Genomic DNA, 17,783 nt, shown 5'->3' with positions numbered 1-17,783 from the left:
GCGGGGGACCTAAGCGAGGGAGGGGAGGGGAGGCTGTGCCCACTGCCCACTCTGCAGGGACTCGGGAAACCAAAGTGACTTTCGTGGCCCCTGGGGAGGATGGTCAATTCTGAGCCTTCCTGGGGGCTCTGACCAACAGTTCCCCCAAATTCTCTGGGTAGGAAGGAGAAAAGGTGGACTCTAGCTCACTTCTCAACAACCTAAAATCCTGAGGGAGACCTAGAACAGAAGGGTGTCCTTGATGTCAAGCAAGGTAACCTGGACATACTGTGGAACCCCAGGAGAGATACAGCGTGGAGGAGTCGGGGACCAGTGCATGGCTGGGGTCTAGCTTGGCTCTGGACCAATCAGAACCCAAAGGTAGAAACAGACTGGGCTCTGAATGCCTCGCTGAAGGCTATCAAACTGACAAATTTATCCCAAGTCCATCTCCAGGCAGTCTGGGCTGCAGGGCATGGCCAAGTCTCCAGCTGTGGGGAGGCCCAGCGCAGCCCTTGTTCCAGGCACCCCCCACCCCCAGCGCCACCACCCCCACATTCTTTCTTTGTTGTGAAAGCAGCAAGGGGTGTAGGAGGCGGGTCAGGAGGAGTCAAGCTTTAGAAGATGGGCCCCAGCTGCTGCTCAGGCCGCGGGATGGATAGTGAGTGCCTCATCCCCCTCTGGCTCAGGAGGGCCCCCCAGGCTTGCTTAGACCTCCCTTCCCCCAAGCAGCTGGGAGGAGGAGGGGCAGCCACAGAGGGCCTCACAGGCCGGGAGCAGTGGCGCCAGGACTCCAGGGTCCTGCCACATGGCCACCACATGTCCCTGACAACCCAGTCCATAGCACCTTCTTGGGTTGTGGGCCTCCTCCCCCATCCCCCAGATGCCTTCCTGCAGGCTCTGCTGCAGAGGATACAAACAAGGGAAGGAAGAGAGGAGAGATCCAAGAATCAACACTTCTCGCTTCTCATGTTGTCCCATCCATCACTGCCCCTTGCCCTTCTGTGAAGGGTCCCCACACAACCCTTGCTCCCTACCCTCTTCGGTCAGGACTCAAGTGGCAAAATGGTTACCTGATTCTTTTATTTAAGAAAAGTGAAATACATGGACCTGAAGTGAGGCAGCAGAGGGAACAAGAAAGGCCAGAGCAAGGCAGCTTGGCTGGCCAGCCCCAAACCCTCTGACAGAAAAGCCAGCAGCAAGTTCCATCTCTGAGATGCATGCCTGCTCCTTAAGCATCTTGGGGGCCTCAGAGCTAACTACTCTAGAGGACTACAGTGAGAGGATGTCCTGAGGGTCCTTCCTGAGGGGGATTCCTGAGGAGGGAGCCCAGACCCTAAGGGCAGCAGCAATCTTCTGGTTAACCGCTCTCCCTTCCCTGTCCCACCTTGGGGTTGGAAGAGCCAGGAGCAATAGGGAATGCAGAGAGGGCTGTGGGGGGGAACCCAGCAGACCTGGGGGAGGAGGGGGTTGAATGTCAGCTGCTTGAAGAGAGGTTCGTAGTGCTGGCACTGAGGCCCCGAGACACCTGAAACAGACAACACCATGCCATCAGCCCAGGGACCTTGGCCTCCCAAAGACTGTCCTCCAGAGTCTATCCATTACATGGCTGCAAACTATCTCTAGACCTAGATGGAGCCTATAACTTCAATCCCAAACTCTGGGGCTCTGTGTAGTTTCAGCCTTTGCTAGGATTTTGAAAAAAGGCCAGGATCTGGTAGAGAGAATTCCTGGAAGAGCCACATGAATATTGGCCCATACTTTGAATGTGTTAATACAAATGGTCAGTTGCCGTTAACTTGTCATTACTGTTTTCTTAAATGTAGATGATTTATACTTTTTCTTCTTTTTTCCTTCTCATCTGCTACTGAATCCCCAAGGTGAAGACTATGGTGGCTGCAGGAGGAAGAGCAATTAGTATCCCCAAATCATTCCTGAATTATTCATAATTCCAAAGTACCAGTTTAGAGAACATTAATTCCTGTTCTCTTCCTGATTAATTTATTCACTTCCATCTCTGGCCCCAAACTGTCCCACAGTGGTAACCACCCCCAACAAGGTGTCTGCCTGATTCTCATCCACTCAACTGCAGTCCCCTGGCTGGAGTCTTCATGCCAGAGGACTTTCTCCTCTTCCCTAACTCCTGCGGCGCTTGCTCCATGGCTACCCTTTCTTGCTCACCCACCAATAGGCTCATGGGCACTACTCTCACCTGGAGGGGTGCTGCATTGGGTTGATTCAGATAGTTTAAGGAGGCTGCCCGCTTCATGTTGCTGCTGCAATGCAAAAAGAAAGAACTGAGGACTCTTCTCTTCCCTGTAAGAGGCCTAACACTGTGGGCCTCTTGGGCACTGAGCACACATCAAATCACTGCCTTCCCAACATCTGACACCCTACACACACTCTTATCTTCAGCAGTAACTGGCATCTCCTCAGGCACTTTTCCCGTCCCCTGGGGCACCCATTTTTCCCCAAACTCTTTCTCCATGGCCATCCCATTGACCACGTCCGTGTTTCTCTCCAGGGCATTCTCCAGAGATGGGCCAAGAGCAGTTGCAGGCAAGGACTTACGGTCTGCTTTGCAATAATCTCAGTCTCACTGTGTACCTGGAGGGGCGAGGCTCCGTCCCCTGGAGCTTCCTAACCAGGAGTTCGCTGCTTCTACGAAGCACATCCCGGATCTTGCCCAGAGAACCGCTCCTCTGTAGGGTCCCACTGCCGTCCTGGCAGAGAGGGATGGGGAAGAGAAGCTAAAGGGGTCCTATGCAGACTGGCTTCTGAGTCTATTGCTGCCCTTTATTCTGCACACATCCCACCTCCCCCTGAAAGCCGAGTGATTGAAAACAAGAGCCCTGTCAATAGATGGCTTGCAGATACCCCTGAGAGGGATGGGCTAACTGAACTGGAATATGGACCACTTGCCCTCACATCCTACATGGGGAGGCCCGGAGTCTCTCACCACTACCAGCTGCAGGGACCAGGAGAGATCAGGGGGCAATACTGAGACTCACGCCTGACCATTCCACAGCCACAGAAGCATCTTCACCTCCCTCGAATTTCACGCTGCCCCCAGGTGCCTCCTGAGAGGACCTTCCAACGTCACCTTCCCCAAGCAGCTCAGCCACCTTGGTTTGACTGATAGGGTCAGTGCCCTGGAAGGAAAAGGAAGGAACTGGGACTCTGCACTCCTTAAATCCTCAAGTGCAGGCCTTCACACTTTTTTTTACTGCCAGCCACAACAAGGAAGACATTTTTCCTTGTGATGGCCTAGTACACACATACTGGAACAATACTCTATGCCTCTTCTCTTTGCCATGCAATCCTATTTACAAATAGATGTTCTCACCATGGCCCACCCTGAGTTAATGTCAAGACAAATGAGTCACTACCCACGATTTGAGAAACTCTGACTTCAGGCTCCCCTCAACTTCAACCCCCTCACCCACACCACCCACGGACCCCCTCAGCAAATTCTTCAGATTGTGACAGGATATGGCTTTCTTTTTCAAAGTCCTATTTAGTGATATGAACCTTCATCTTGGGAGTCCTGACCATAAAGGGCAGGTGAGAGGGTTAAGAATACACCTAAAAACAACCATGACCACCAAAGAGTCTCACCTCCCTTTCCCAGCTTTCTCCTTGGCCTCTTTTCTGATTCTTCTGAGACTCCCAAGAAGCCTCAGTGGTCCTCTATTCCCAGGACCTACCTTCTGGACCGCCTTCTCTTCCGGGTCACTGACCTGTTTCTGGGAGCGTAGGGCACATTCTTCCAGGGTCTCAGCTGCCTCCAGCTTTCCCTGGCGCCTGTACAGAGCTCCTAGGTTTCTCAGAGTAGTGTTAACTGTGGGGCTGTGGGGAGGAAGTGAGGATGGGTTCAGAAAAGAAACAGAAGAGAGAGGGAGCAGAGACAAGATAAGATCAAAAGGAAGGAGGGAAAAGGTCCCTGAGGCCAGGATCAAGGTTTGGATGGAGGGCGTTGGAGGCCAAGACTGCTTCTCACTGGTGGCTCACCTGCTCACTTTGCAGGCCTTGTACCAGCCTCCATACTCAGTGTAGGGTGTGCTGCCGTCTCGGTGCCGGCTCTGCAGGACAGAAGGGAGGGGAAGGAAGATGAGAGCACAGAGATGCTGTGGCACCAGCAGGCTGGCTGTGGGCCAAGTTGTGGGCTGTGCTAGAGAAGGCCAAGTCACCATGCAGTTGGGGCTGATGCTCATGTGGGAAATAAGCAAGGCAGGTGCAAGGAGTAAGCCAGAGGCTCAGCTAGAGGTCCTCCCCACGCTATGCCCCATACTCACTTTGCTCATTTCTTCCCGCTCCTCTGCATGCATCCAGATGGGCTTATGGTCATCTAGGGGTGATACATGGGATGGGGTGGTAAGGTTAGAGAACACAGCTAGACAGTACAAGGGGGAGCCAGGACCCAAATGCCTGAGAACCACTAGGGCCTAACCCCCCACCGTTGGTCTACATTTTTTTTTTTTTTTTTTAAATAGACTCCACAGGTGGAGCCCAACACAGGGCTTGAACTCACAACCCTGGGATCAAGACCTAAGCAGAGATCAAGTGTCTGATGCTCAAGACGCCCTGAGTGGTTCACTGGTTAAGCGTCTACCCTCGGCTCAGGGTATGATCCTGCGGTCTGAGGATCGAGTTCTGCATTGGGATCCCTGCATGGAGACTTTCTCCCTCTGTCTATGTCTCTGCCTGTCTGTGTATCTCTCATGAATTAAAAAAAAAATAATCTGGGTAGCTCCGGTGGCGCGGTGGTTTAGCGCCGCCTGCAGCCCGGGGTGTGAACCTGGAGACCCAGGATCGAGTCCCAGGTCGGGCTCCCTGCATGGAGCCCGCTTCTCCCTCTGCCTGTGTCTCTGCCTCTCTCTCTTTCTCTGAATAAATAAATAAATCTTTAAAAAAAAAAATCTTAGGGCAGCCCGGGTGGCTCAGCGGTTTAGCACCGCCTTCAGCCCAGGGTGTGATCCTGGAGACCCGGGATCGAGTCCCACCGGCTCCCTGCATGGAATCTGCATCTCCCTCTGCCTGTGTCTCTGCCTCTCTCTCTGTGTGTCTCTCTCATGAATAAATAAATAAAATCTTAAAAAAAAAAATCTTAAAAAAGTGTCTGACTCTCAACAGACTGAGTCACCCAGGCGCCCCTGCTCTGCATTTCTTCACACCCTGCAGGTCCCTCCCCAGGCCCACCCTGCTCACCATCCACAGACCCAAACTCCTGAACATGTGCACGGGTCAGGATCTCTTTGTAGAGCGTCTCAGCCTCAGCATATTTGCCCTGTTTCAGGTAACAGGAAGCCTGTGCGCAGAAAGGAAAAAACACGGGACAGAGACAAGGTCTTAGCAGGGCTCAGGGATTTCCACTTCTTGGTCTCCCTATGACTTTCCCCAGAGATCCTCCTCATCCTTCCTTTTCAAGCCGGAAGGTCAAGGGTGTTCATTCCACTCCCAGGAGGCTCTGGGACTCGGCCTTCCCACAGGAATGAGGCAGATCCCTCAACCCACAGGCAGCCCCTTTGCGCAAAGGTGATGGGGTGAGTGTTGTACATTATGGTACTTTCCCTTCCCCTCCCTCCACTGACTTCTCCCCTTCCTCCCTTACCAGGTTGTTCTTGGTCCGGGCTACATTAGGGTTGTCTGGCCCCAGCTGCCCCTCATAGATGGCCAGTGCCCGCCTGTAATAGCGTTCCACGGCCTCATACTTGCCCTGGTTTTGGCACAACAGGGCCAGGTTGTTCAGCTGCTTTGCCACATCTGGGTGATCTGTGCCCAGGACCTGGAAGGAAGTAAAGGAGTGTGACAGGTGGCTAGGACTGTGTGTGTGTGTGTGTGTGTGTGTGTGTGTGTGTGTACAACCACGTGTGCACATAACCATGTGGGGAACAAGGGAAGGGAATGACAGGAAAGGGAACAAGGCAGACATAGGGGGTTGAGAACAAAAATGAGGGAAGAGGGCAGACTGGAAGAGAGACGGTGGAGGAAGGACCACTGCATCAGAGAAGATGGAGAAAGCACAGGTACCTTTTCTCGAATCCCCAGTGCACGCTGGCACAGTGGCTCCGCCTCCTTGTATTTGCCCCTTTTGCCATAGAGCACAGCCAGATTATTGAGTGTGGCAGCCACCTAGGAAGACAGGCCTATCCCCCTAAGCATTGGTGCTTTCAGAGGCCTCCCCCTGCACAACAGGGCCCCACACTGCACCACTCCCAGGATAAAGGAACTCTGCCATCCTACCCCTAGGTGGGGGAGAAGCTGCTGACCTGGAGGTGCTGAGGTTCTCTCTGGGGGTGGTACCGCCCTCTAGGGGGATTTGTAGATATTTCTGGAGGTGGGGTTTGGGGTCATCATAAACACCGGGGCCACTATTAACTCTGGGAAGGTAAGGTTGGCAGATGTTCTGCACGTGGGGTAAAGCTCTGTTAACTCTGCAGTGTCCTGCCAGACATTCGAACACTGTAAGCCTTGACACTTAGTGGGATCTCAAGATAGGAGTTGTTTGCTCAGCTACATCATCCCTGCCTATCACGTGGGGGAACATAAGGAATTATTTTCCTAAAGTCAGCTCATTTGCAAAAATACCTTGTTTCTCATTTTCTCCATTGTGACAACCTATCATTTTTCTTTTTCTCATCATATACGAATAGATCCGACCTGTAGTTACTTGGCGTGACACAGGATTTAAATCTTGTATCCACCGGTACTTCTGCTGTCATTTTTTTTTTCTGTCACTTTTTAAAGTGACACTTTAAAACACTTTTTACTTATTTTTTAGAATATCTATGTCCAACATGGGGCGTAGACCCCAAGATCAAGAGTCTCCTGCTCTTCTGATTGAGCCATCCAGGAGCCCCTGCTCTGTCATTTTTCTAGTACTTTTTATATACAGTAGTCTTACTGGTCTCACTTTTTCTAAATCTGAAGTTGTATACTATGTTGTATTTAAGTTATATGTTATGTTTTCTGCCGTAGTTGTACTTAAAACTGTTACCCTGTCATTTCATAGTAACATATTCCACATATTATTTTTCTCTAAGTTGCTTTCCTCATTTTTATATTAATGAGGTATCACTCAACATTTTTTGGAATTCTACATGTATGTCATTACAGTGTCTGTGAATTATGTTTCAGGAAAATACTCATTATAAGGAAGAGTCATTGTGTTTCAAAGAATTGAGAACCACTGGTCTTAGTAGACAGGGCCTGAAGAAAGGAGCCCTCACACCTCCTCCCAGAGCACCCCTAGCAAGTGGGCTGAGGGCACTGGATACACAAATGAAGAGAAGCCAGAAAAGGAGGAGACAAGGAGTACTGACAGCAGGGTGGTCGCGGCCCAGGGTGCTCTCCCGGATGCTGAGGGCATCATTCAGCAGGTGGGCAGCTTCCTTATACTTATTCTGGTCCCTGGAAGAGGAGAGAAGTGACAAGGGGTGACCCTAACTCTGCCCCCAAGCCATCTCTTTCCCTCCTTCCCTTCAGTATGACTGAGGTATGTTTAGGGATTAGGGCCCCAAAAGGAGACAGGAAGCCTGGGGTGAGCAGTAAGAGTTCACCAACACATCTATACTTGGATACAGAACACTATCACGCCAAGAAAAGACAAGTTACAGGATGCAAGAAATGGAAACAGAAAAGGAAAGAGACCTTCCAAAAGGAAGGGAGAAGCGAAGAGTCTGAGAGATGAGCGGCTCTGAGGTCAAGGGCTCAGGTCTGGAAAGAACAAGAATGCTGATGGAAGAGAACGCCTCTAGTGGGGTCACTTGGGTGAAGTGGTCACAGCAAGAAGACGTACCCTCTAGAGAGGAGGAATGAGAGCCAAAGGCAGATCAAGGTGGGAACCCAGAGGCAGAGTTGGGAGACGAAGAGGCCAGGACTTACCGATATACCAAAGCAAGGATATTGAGCATGGTCGCGACATCAGGGTGGCCACGGCCCGAAGTGCGCTCCAAGTCCTCCAGTGCCTGTTTGCAGAGTGGCACAGCCACCTCATAGCGACCCTGGGCGGCATACTGGATCACCAAGTTATGCAGTGTCCGCAACCTCGCTGGGATCTCGTATCCGCTGTGCTGGGTGCCCTGGCCACGGGATACTAACCATCCCAGAAAATGAACTGGAGACTTCCTCAAGGCACTCTTCCTCTCCCCTTTGCTGTCTGCCCTCCCCACTCTCACCCTGTGTCTCCTGTGTCTGTGCTCACCCCCGACCAGGCCCTCTCCTGGGAGCCACCTCAACTGCTATTCCTTTGCCCACTCCCTTGTACCTGATCCTCACAATCCCACTTGTTCACCCAATAATCCATTCATTTCATTCAACAGAATTTACTCAATAAGCATGAGCTAGGGTCTGTGTCAGGGATATGAAAATTAGAGAGACATGGTTCTCTCCCTTGAAGAGCTCTCCCTTGAGACAAGCTCTCCCTTGAGGAGCTCACATTCTTTCACTCCAGGGTCATTATCCTGTTCCACTCTGAGCTCCTTACTGACAAGACCTGTGTCATTCTCGACTCGGTATCCCTAATGCCTACTGTAGTGCCCAGTACACATTAACTGTGTAATAAATATTAGTGATAATGGGAAGGCTGAGGAAATGAAAGCACCAGCCCTGTCCCTACCCTATCTCCAAGGGAGGTAAAGAACCCATTTCCGGATGGTGAGCATCCCATATGCAAGGCGGGCCACGTCTGGAACCAGCCCCCTGCTGCCCCTCTTCACCCTCCAACTCCAGACACAGACTCACAGCCGTTGCTAGAGTCTTCTTCCTCCTCGTTGGGGAAAAGATCATCCAGGGAATCCTTGGTGGCATCACCCTCCTTTTCCTCCTGGAAGGGAAGAAGTAGCATGTCTAGGCCAAGATATCCCCAGTAGCCTCTTCAGGCCCTTCTGAACCATGAAATCACTAACAGGTGAAGAAGACTCTCATTCATGTTCCTGCCGCTGGGAGGGCCAGCATCTGTCTGCAGCCTCACCCCCCTCTTGTTTGTAAATCTCCTTCTTTCACATTGAGAGCTCCCTAAGCACCCTCATTCTCTAGCCTCTACCCTGCTCCCCCTCAACTCTTGTAATTATAGCCCACTGCAGATCCCTGTGTGTTTATACTGATTATATGTCTGTCCTATTTTTCCTGAGGGCAGGGAGTGTGTATGATCTTACTGACACGTACCCAAAGTATCTAGCTCAGCCTCGTCCCCATCATCTGCCACCGCTCCCTTTCAACTCAGTGCCCAACCCTCACTGTCTCACCTACTTCCACATGGGCAAATTTGCTTTGCCCCACCAGGCATGTCAGGCTTGTACAAACACCTCTAACCCTCCTACTGAGCCTCGCCAATGTGTCCCATGCAAATCATCCCACTCTCCCTGGACTAGATAGGGTTCCAGCCCTGGAGCCTTATCTATGACATATCTTCACCCCCAGTCTAGAAAGCTCCTCCTTTGCCCTCATCATCCATCAAAAGCCAGCCCAACTCCTAACCCATGCAATGAAAAAACTCCAACCTAAATCCTACCCATCCCATCTGTGAATCCTTCTCAGGTCATTCCAGTCCCCACGAACCGATCTTGGAATTTCTCCCATACTCACTGAACCACTCATCCAGCACCGAGCATTTGCTGCTTTGTGTCATCACATACGCATTCTCATATGTAAGACTTGGCCCTACAGCTACATTATAAGCTTGATAAGGCAGTTCTTACATCTCCCTTACATACATCCTCCTGCACTGCCTCAGGCAGAGAAAGAAGTAAATGATTATTGAGTGAGACTTAAATTTCATATATTTGGAGAGCAAATTTTAGGAGTGTCTTGCTAGACTGTGCCATGCTTTCCCTCATTGTAGCACTTAGGATCCTAGACTGGAATTGTCCAGGTGCTTCTGTGTCACCCCCAACCCCAAATCCCTAACCATGAGAGCAGGAATTCTGTCTGCCTTGTTCACTGTTGCATCCTCAGCAGAGGGAGTACCCGACATACACAGCCGTCACGTTGACTGAGTGAGTGAGGACTGTTTGTGCCTTGTTGCTATCTAGAGTTGGTATCAGGACCTGAATACTGCCAGGTAGGGGGCAGGCTGCACAACACTGCTGGCTCTGTAGCTGATGGAGCAATCACCCCCAGGTCTCTGGGGACTCCCAGCTGTCTGCCCCATAGCCAGCCTGGTTTGCATGTGCTCACCGTGGTGTGCCCATCCTCATCATACTGCCGCAGCTGCCCCAGGAACTCTAGGTGCTTCTTCTCCTCTTCCAGCTGAGCCACGGCTTGTTCGCTGCGCTGTAGCCGCTGCTGGGTGCCCGCCAGCTCATCCCGGAGCCACTGGTTCTCCTGACACAGCCTCCGTACCTGAGCCCGCAGCTTCTGTTTCTCCGACTCCACTGTGCTCAGATGGCTGGCCAGAGCCAGCATCACCTAGGTGAGCACATCCTGTAAGTAAGTACCAGACTCCAGACTGGAGCATTCAGGGATGAAGTGGGAGGGAGGCCTACTAGGAGGCAGCAAGATGGGCAGGGGCCAGGAGGCAGGGTCGGGTGGTGATAGGATTATCCTCAAAATATACCCTGGCCCCAATTTCTCAACACCACCAAAGCCATCACCCTGGACTAGGTCACCATCAGTTCCTAGGTGACACCATCCTACCTAGGTGACAATAGGCTCCACGCTGACCTTTCTGTTTCTGCCCTTTTTCTCTTAGAGTCTGTTCTCAAGCCAGCAGCCAGATGATTCTTTTAAAATGTTAAGTGAGACCACATCACTTCTTTGCTCTATATATTCCAATGGCTTTCATTTCATTCAAAGTAAAAGCAGAGTCCTGACGACCTATACAAGTTCCCCTTGGCTCCTAACCTCTCTACCTCTTATACTTCATTTTCTTTCTTTCTTCCCTCTTTTCTTTTTTAAGATTTTCTAAGTAATATCTATACCCAACATGGGGCTCAAACTCACAACCCTGAGCTCAAGAGTTGCATGCTCCACTGACTGAGCCAGCCCAATGCCCCTGCACTTCATTTTCTATATTGCTTCACCTCATCCACTCTACTGCAGCCACACTGGTCCCTCACTGAACTCACTGGGAAGGCTCCAGGTCAGGGCCTTTGTATGCTCTCTGCTTTAGATGCTCTTCCCCCCATTTATTGTAAGACTCACAATCTTTGCTCAAATGTCACCTTTCAGTAAGACTTTTTTTTTTTAAGATTTTATTTATTCATGACAGATACAGAGAGAGGCAGAGACACAGGCAGAAGGAGAAGCAGGCTCCTCGCAAGGAGCCTGATATGGGACTCAATCCCGGGACTGAGATCATGCCCTGAGTCAAAGGCAGACGCCCAACCGCTGAGCCACTCAGGTGTCCCTCAGTAAGACTTTTTTTGACCACCCTATCTAAAGTTGTGTCCTGTCTCTGTACCCCCTAGTTCCCTTCTGTTTTATTTTTATCCCTTTTCTTTAGCAATTATCACTCTGACATACAGAATCATTTACTTATTTGTGTATTGTTTGCCTTCTGCCACTAGAATGTAAGCTCTGAGATGGCAACGATTTTTGACTGTTGTGTCCAGTGATGTTTCTTCAGTGCCCAGAAGACGTGCTGGGCACAAAGTAGGGTTACTGAATGAATGAATAAATGAATGAATGCAAGCATCTAGGACAAGGCAATCCTAAATGACCCCAAATCTCCAATACTTCTCCAAGAGCCCCTTGGTGTCACCTCCTTCCTCTTACCTGGGCCTCACTGAGCCCCAGCTCAATGTTTTCCATGGAACGTCGCAGCTGCCGAGCCTTCTCATGCACCAGTCCTTCTTCATGGCCTCCTTGCTGCAGACACTCAATGGTATGGGACAGACTTTGCAGGACAGCCTGATGTTCACTGTGTAGAGCCTCCAGCCCCTGGCTTACCAGCCGAGTGCTTCCCAAGATCTCCTCCTGGCTGAGCCGGTGCCCTGCAGGCTCATCCCGCTGACCCAACACCAGGCCTGACATCTTAGCCAGGGGGACCTTGCCTGGGCTGAGGAGAAACAACAGAACTCAGCAGAGGTAAAGATAAGAGAGACTGAGCACCTTGGTTAGAGGGTGGTAAGGATCCAAGGGAAGGGATGAGAGAGAGTATGGGTGATCTTCTGGTTTAATTGGAGAGACAGTGGCCAGTGGGGAGGGAGCCTTCAAAGCTAAAGTTGTGGGAAAGAGAGAGGAAGAAGAATTGACTCGAAAGAAGAAAGACTATAGAAGGAACAAAAGTGCTGAGAACCAGCTAACAAATTTAGCACTTAGGAAGAGAATAGAAAAGTTGTTGGAAATAGCGCTTGGGCTAGGAATAGGAAAAGGAATCAGATGAGAGACAGCATTAGAGGGAACACAGAGGGTGTCTGGAGAATGCTGCAAAGTTAACAGGGTTAAAGCCAACAAAAGATATAAAGAAAATGGTACAGAGGTTTTGTTAAATGGGAAGGATACAGGTTTCAAAGTTAGAGGGAAGAGGGAGAGAAGAAGAAAGGCACCTTCACTCAGGACCCAGATGAGAGTCCCCCAGGAAGCTCAAGGTCTTCAGACTCCGTCACCCTCAGAGCCAAGGCCAGCATCTCCAAACCTAGTAAACTGCCTCTTCCCCCACTAGGCCTTCAACCGATACTTCCCACCTCCTCAAAAGACCTTGTTTCTCATCTTTCCAGGACTCTTACCGGTTTAGAGCAGAGCCCTTGCCTGTGGCACTCAGGCCAGAGCCCGGAAGAAACTCTTTCAGTAGCCAGGTACTCACAGGATCTGCCCTGCCCAAAGTCCAGAAGTCTAGCGTTCCCACCCCTTCTCTCTCCACTTCACAGCCACCCAGAGGACCTGGCACAGAGCCCTACTCAGGGCAGCACCCTCCCTCTCTCTACCTCCAAGGCCTTCAAAGGCGACCAAGGTCCGTCCCTCTTCCTTCCTGAAGCCAACCTTCCACCCCAGGCCACTGGGAGCTATTTTCTCCCAAGAATGGAGTGATACTTGATCCGAGACCTGTGGCCAGGGATGTGTCTGGGAAGGGAGAGGAGGGAGACCTGGTCACTCCTGAGCCATTCACTTTCAAGGCTTTGTCTTTGTCATGACCACCTAGTAATAGGCTCCAAGAGGAGTCACCTCAGGGTGCCTTTCAGACGCCTGAAGATGCAGGAAAGAATGGCAGGTCTTCAGAGCGGCTGTAGGGTCACAGGGAAACGCGGCGCCGGGAGTTGGTCTCCCAGCCTGGGAATGCAGTAGAGAAATGTCCCCGGCTGTCGACCTGCCCTGGGGCCCAGGGTGGGGACAGAGTGAAACGGGCGGGGGCGATGGCAGTGGGGGAGGTGCGGGTGGCCGGCCGAGGCCCGCCGCACCGGCGAGCACCCCGCCGCCCGACAATCCCGAGGTCAACGTGTCTGTCCGTAGCGCAGGGGGCGGGGCAGGCCGTCTGTCTGTCTGTCTGGACGCCGAGGGGCGGGAAGACTCGCAGGGGGCGGAGTTTTTCAGCCAGTCTGGAGTTGTGCGAGGCCAGCTGGTGGGAATTTGTTCATCTGTCCGGGAATGCGGAAAAGAGGTAGCGGGACCTCAGCCCTCAGCCCCAGAAGTACCCTCGAAGACTCACCCGCAGTCTGTCGCTCTGGCTGCCTCCCTTGCCGGTACTGCCCCTTTAAATTAATCATGGCTGCCGCTCGAGGCAATTGTTTTGACGGCTCCGAGGGGAGGGGCCGAGTGCTCCCCAGTCACGCGACCTAAGGGCCGCCCGGGGATTGGCTCTGGCCACGCGCACGGAGGTGTGTATGCACCTTGGTCTCCGAGTCTCTGCCCACCTCTTTACGTCATGAAGGAGCGACCGCACCAGGATTCGTTGGCGTCATCTATAGACGCCAGGCGGCCTGACTAAAAGTAATGGTGGTGCGCTGACTCCTGCGGAGCCTCGGTACCCTCATGGCCCTCAGGGCACTGACTCGCGCTCTGGGCTCCCTGAGCCTGACGCCCCCAGCCGCCGCTGCCCTCGGCCCGGGCCTGCTGCCGGCAGCCCAGGTAATCCACCCTATCTGGAAATGCTGTTTCTGTTCGGGCCTCCGGAGAGGGCACCCCGGCATGGGAGGCGGAGAATGAGTCTGGTCAGGAGTCACGCCGGCCCGGCCCGAGCGCTTGAATAAATAATCACTCTCAGCTTCAGCTTCCTGATTTGTTAAGTGTTCCTGTCCCACCGGGCCGCTGGATTCCTCGGATGAGATATGGAGGTGAAAGTATTTTACAGGCCACTGTACAGGGTTCAATAATAACTGATCGTACCAATCGTAAGCCAAGCATAAGTAATAGATAATTTAAAGAAATGAACTCCTTTCAACCACTGTATAAAGCAGTTGTCATTACCATTTTATATATGAGAAAACTGATTGGCAGTCCAAGGTCATACACCAAATATTGGAGCTAGACAGTCTGGCTTCACAATCTGGGCTCTTAACCACTAAAGATGAATTATTGCTGAGATTAGAGAATGCGGGGCAAAATAACAAGATTAGGAGCCGAAGGAAAGGTATCCTCTACGTCCCTTGTGGACGATTGGTAAGTCACAGAAAAGTTTTAAGTCTTGTTCCTCTGGACCTTTCTGGATGATGGTAGACTTTGGCAGATGCATACTTAAAATTCAAAACCAAGGTAACTTACTCTAAAATGCTGGGAATACAGCAGAGAACAAGACAAATGATCCCTCCATCCCATTCACATCTGGAAAACTCCCAGAAACAGAATACAGAGGGGCAAAAGGCACTGGCGCTGATGGTGGCTATGGGTGTGTGAAAGTTACCAGGCTTGGAAAAGGGAGTTGTTTAGGGAAGGAAGAGTCTCCCAGAGAAGAGGGATTCTGAGCCAAGTTTGGAAGGTGATGCACGACGGGAAGAACATGCCATTGAAGAAATACTTCGGAGGTTATAGGATCATATGAGAGAGAATCAATATACATACACCTGGGTAAACATTCCACCCTGGTATTTGTGCAAGCAGTAAAGGGTGGAGTTTTTGAACAGCTGATCTGGGACATTCCTGGAAGAAAGTAGGCTACTTGGTCTATGCCTCCTCCACCCTTGGTTCTCTGATGCTTCTGCTTCAGTTACCTTTCAAGTTAAAAAGATTTTTGTTTATCTCTAGGTAACAAGTAGTACCCTTCTCCAGCTGCCCTCTTCCTCAGTGTTGATCCCCTGCCGCCCAGTGCTTACCTCTGTGGCCCTTAATGCCAATGTTGTGTCCTGGAAGAGTCGTACCAAGTACACCATTACGCCAGTGAAGATGAGGAAGTCTGGGGGCCGAAACCACACAGGTAAGAGCAAGACCAGGAGGATTTAAGCATTAAAGGGGAAAAACATGTTAGGATTCTAGGCCTATTTCTTGACAGGCAGAAGAATGTAATTTAAAAAGCATTTATTGGACTCCTGTATATAGTATGTGTGTTAAGAACCAGAGAGGAGAATACAAAGCAACACAAAGGTGGTCTGTGCTCCTTAAGAACATCTAGGTAGGGCAGCCCTGGTGGCTCAGTGCTTTAGTGCCGCCTTCAGTCCAGGGCGTGATCCTGGAGACCCAGGATTGAGTCCCACGTTAGGCTCCCTGCATGGAGCCTGCCTCTCCCTCGCCTGTGTCTCTGCCTCTCTCTCTCTCTATGTCTCTCATGAATAAATAAATAAATAAAATCTTAGAAAAGAAAAAGAAAAGAAAAGAAAGAAAGAAAGAAAGAAAGAAAGAAAGAAAGAAAGAAAGAAAGAAAAAAAGAAAGAAACTAAGAAAGAAAGAAAGAAAGAAAGAAAGAAAGAAAGAAAGAAAGAAAACCAGACATACACATGAAGCTCATGACATTTTCCTTTACGCCCTTCAGAAATTTACAACAGTTGAGCTCTATTTACATCACTCTCCATAAACTTACTGGATTCACTAATTTATAACGATTTTGTCTCGAAGTTATGTCTCGAGTTTGTCTCTTATGTTATTTCAGTATCCTAAATTATGTTTTTACCAAGCTCCATGTAGGTGTTTCCCCACCCCCATTTACCCCACTGCACTATGCAAATTTTTTATTATTTTCTGGTGTGTCATAATGTTAGGAAGTATTGCTGTCTTCCCAGGATGAGCCTGTTCCCCTGCTGGGAGCTGATTCATCTGACCTGGGTCATGTCTCTGCACTTATCCTGACCACAGGACGAATCCAAGTGCATGGTATTGGCGGGGGCCACAAGCAGCGTTATCGCATGATTGACTTTCTGCGGTTCCGGCCTGAGCTGGAAACAAAGCCAGGACCTTTTGAAGAGAAGGTCATCATGGTCCGCTATGATCCCTGTAGGCAAGTTGGGATGTGAGATGATGGTGTGGCTGAATGATTCATCTGTGGCTTTTCAGAACATGTAGGGCTGCCTAGATCATCTGCTCCTATGTCTTCACCCCTCACAGATCAGCAGACATAGCTCTGGTTGCTGGGGGCAGCCGGAAACGCTGGATCGTTGCCACAGAAAACATGCAGGCTGGAGATATAATTCTGAACTCTGACCACATAGGCCGAATGGCAGGTAAGAGGGCCGCCAGATGTGTATGGGCCCGGAGGATGCAAGGGGTCTGGTGCTGATGAAGTTCTGTCTTTTAGTTGCTGCTCGGGAAGGGGATGCACATCCTCTTGGGGCCTTGCCTGTGGGAACCCTCATCAACAACGTGGAGAGTGAGCCTGGCCGGGGGGCCCAGTATATCCGAGCCGCAGGTATGAGGAAAGGAGCTGCTTTGGGATGGGGAGTCTTAAAATTTGGAAGACCAAAGGGTACCTGAGGTCACAATTCTCTCAACTCATGGCCCCACATGTAGTCCTCTGGCAGGAAAAAAGAAGAAAAAGGAGAGTGGAGAAGTGCTTGTGTTTTGACCTAAAACATTGTGTGCATCCTACTTCAGGGTATCTGTTCCTAAAGGGCAAAGCAAGGGCAGGGTATGGGCTATGTCCCCCTGTAAATTTTCCCCCTCCTCCTCGTTTGTGGAAGACAGCAAAGTGGCTTCCCTTTTCCCCAGGGACATGTGGTGTGCTGCTTCGGAAAGTGAATGGAACAGCCATCATCCAGCTGCCGTCCAAGAGGCAGATGCAGGTGTGTGTGAGTATAGGTGGGAGGGATCAGCAAAGGAGGAATTATTGGAATGCACCATTCTTGTCTGGGATAGTTCTCAGGTGTTTTAGGAACCACCCTGAGCTAGGTGTGTCCTTTTCTGCCATGTGACCAGGCATGCCCTGTCAGGCTGGCACTATAATGGGAGAGGGAATAGTGCCTTTTGTTTTCAAATTACCATAGGACCTGCACTCAGGTTCAATGATGCTGTGGTTTTTTCCTGTCCTCTCCCTTCTCTCAGTGAGTGTAAGAAGCCTCCCCAGAGTCAGGAAATCAACGTCATGTTCTCTCCCAGTGGTGCATTCTCCTCCACCCGCTTTCTTGGTCAGGTTCTGGAAACGTGCATGGCAACAGTGGGCCGGGTATCCAACGTTGATCATAACAAACGGGTCATCGGCAAGGCTGGGCGGAACCGCTGGCTGGGCAAGAGGCCTTCCAGTGGGCTATGGCACCGAAAGGGGGGCTGGGCTGGCCGCAAGATTCGACCATTGCCTCCCATGAAGAGTTACGTCAAGCTGCCTTCGGCAGCTGCCCAAAACTGACATCCCTGAATTCTAATAAAATCGCTCCTATTTTTATCTGTTACTGTTTTTTGGGGAGGGAGGATGGTACATACTAGACCTGGGGCAGTGGGGGAACACAGGTGCAAACAAGGATGGAAGAGAAAGGAAAGGACGTTATGCGGCAAAGACTGGAGCTCTTCCC

At 50.9% G+C, this 17,783-nt stretch overlaps 2 protein-coding genes across 7 annotated transcripts; one reads left to right on the top strand and one right to left on the bottom strand.

Moving 5' to 3' along the window:
• Positions 1-1,045: 1,045 nt before the first annotated feature.
• KLC4 (kinesin light chain 4) lies at positions 1,046-13,772 on the bottom strand. Of its 6 annotated transcripts, none has more exons than XM_072732325.1 (17): positions 13,565-13,767; positions 13,084-13,474; positions 11,695-11,977; positions 10,156-10,386; positions 8,722-8,803; positions 7,864-8,074; positions 7,302-7,389; positions 6,010-6,111; positions 5,591-5,764; positions 5,188-5,287; positions 4,275-4,327; positions 3,991-4,061; positions 3,720-3,828; positions 2,991-3,131; positions 2,587-2,702; positions 2,192-2,255; positions 1,046-1,507 (listed from the first exon to the last, which is right to left on the bottom strand). In XM_072732325.1, exons 3-17 carry the CDS (start codon positions 11,950-11,952, stop codon positions 1,457-1,459), a joined length of 1,851 nt encoding a protein of 616 aa, XP_072588426.1. In that variant the 5' UTR covers positions 11,953-11,977; positions 13,084-13,474; positions 13,565-13,767; the 3' UTR covers positions 1,046-1,456. The 6 variants fall into 6 exon arrangements, with proteins under 6 accessions (XP_072588426.1, XP_072588444.1, XP_072588435.1 ...); XM_072732343.1 differs by having other exon boundaries at positions 12,648-13,474; positions 13,565-13,693; XM_072732334.1 differs by having other exon boundaries at positions 13,084-13,454; positions 13,565-13,620.
• On the top strand, positions 13,773-17,654 carry MRPL2 (mitochondrial ribosomal protein L2). Its single transcript, XM_025990944.2, has 7 exons — positions 13,773-13,983; positions 15,097-15,265; positions 16,138-16,279; positions 16,387-16,502; positions 16,577-16,687; positions 16,987-17,060; positions 17,408-17,654. The coding sequence occupies exons 1-7, from the start codon at positions 13,888-13,890 to the stop codon at positions 17,618-17,620; spliced, it is 921 nt and encodes a 306-aa protein (XP_025846729.1). The 5' UTR covers positions 13,773-13,887; the 3' UTR covers positions 17,621-17,654.
• Positions 17,655-17,783: the final 129 nt, after the last annotated feature.

Source organism: Vulpes vulpes, chromosome 1 (assembly GCF_048418805.1).
Source record: "Vulpes vulpes isolate BD-2025 chromosome 1, VulVul3, whole genome shotgun sequence".
NCBI classification, from domain to species: domain Eukaryota; kingdom Metazoa; phylum Chordata; class Mammalia; order Carnivora; family Canidae; genus Vulpes; species Vulpes vulpes.
The sequence above is the reverse complement of the archived record's forward strand: the minus strand, read 5'-3'. Positions and strand labels throughout refer to the sequence as shown.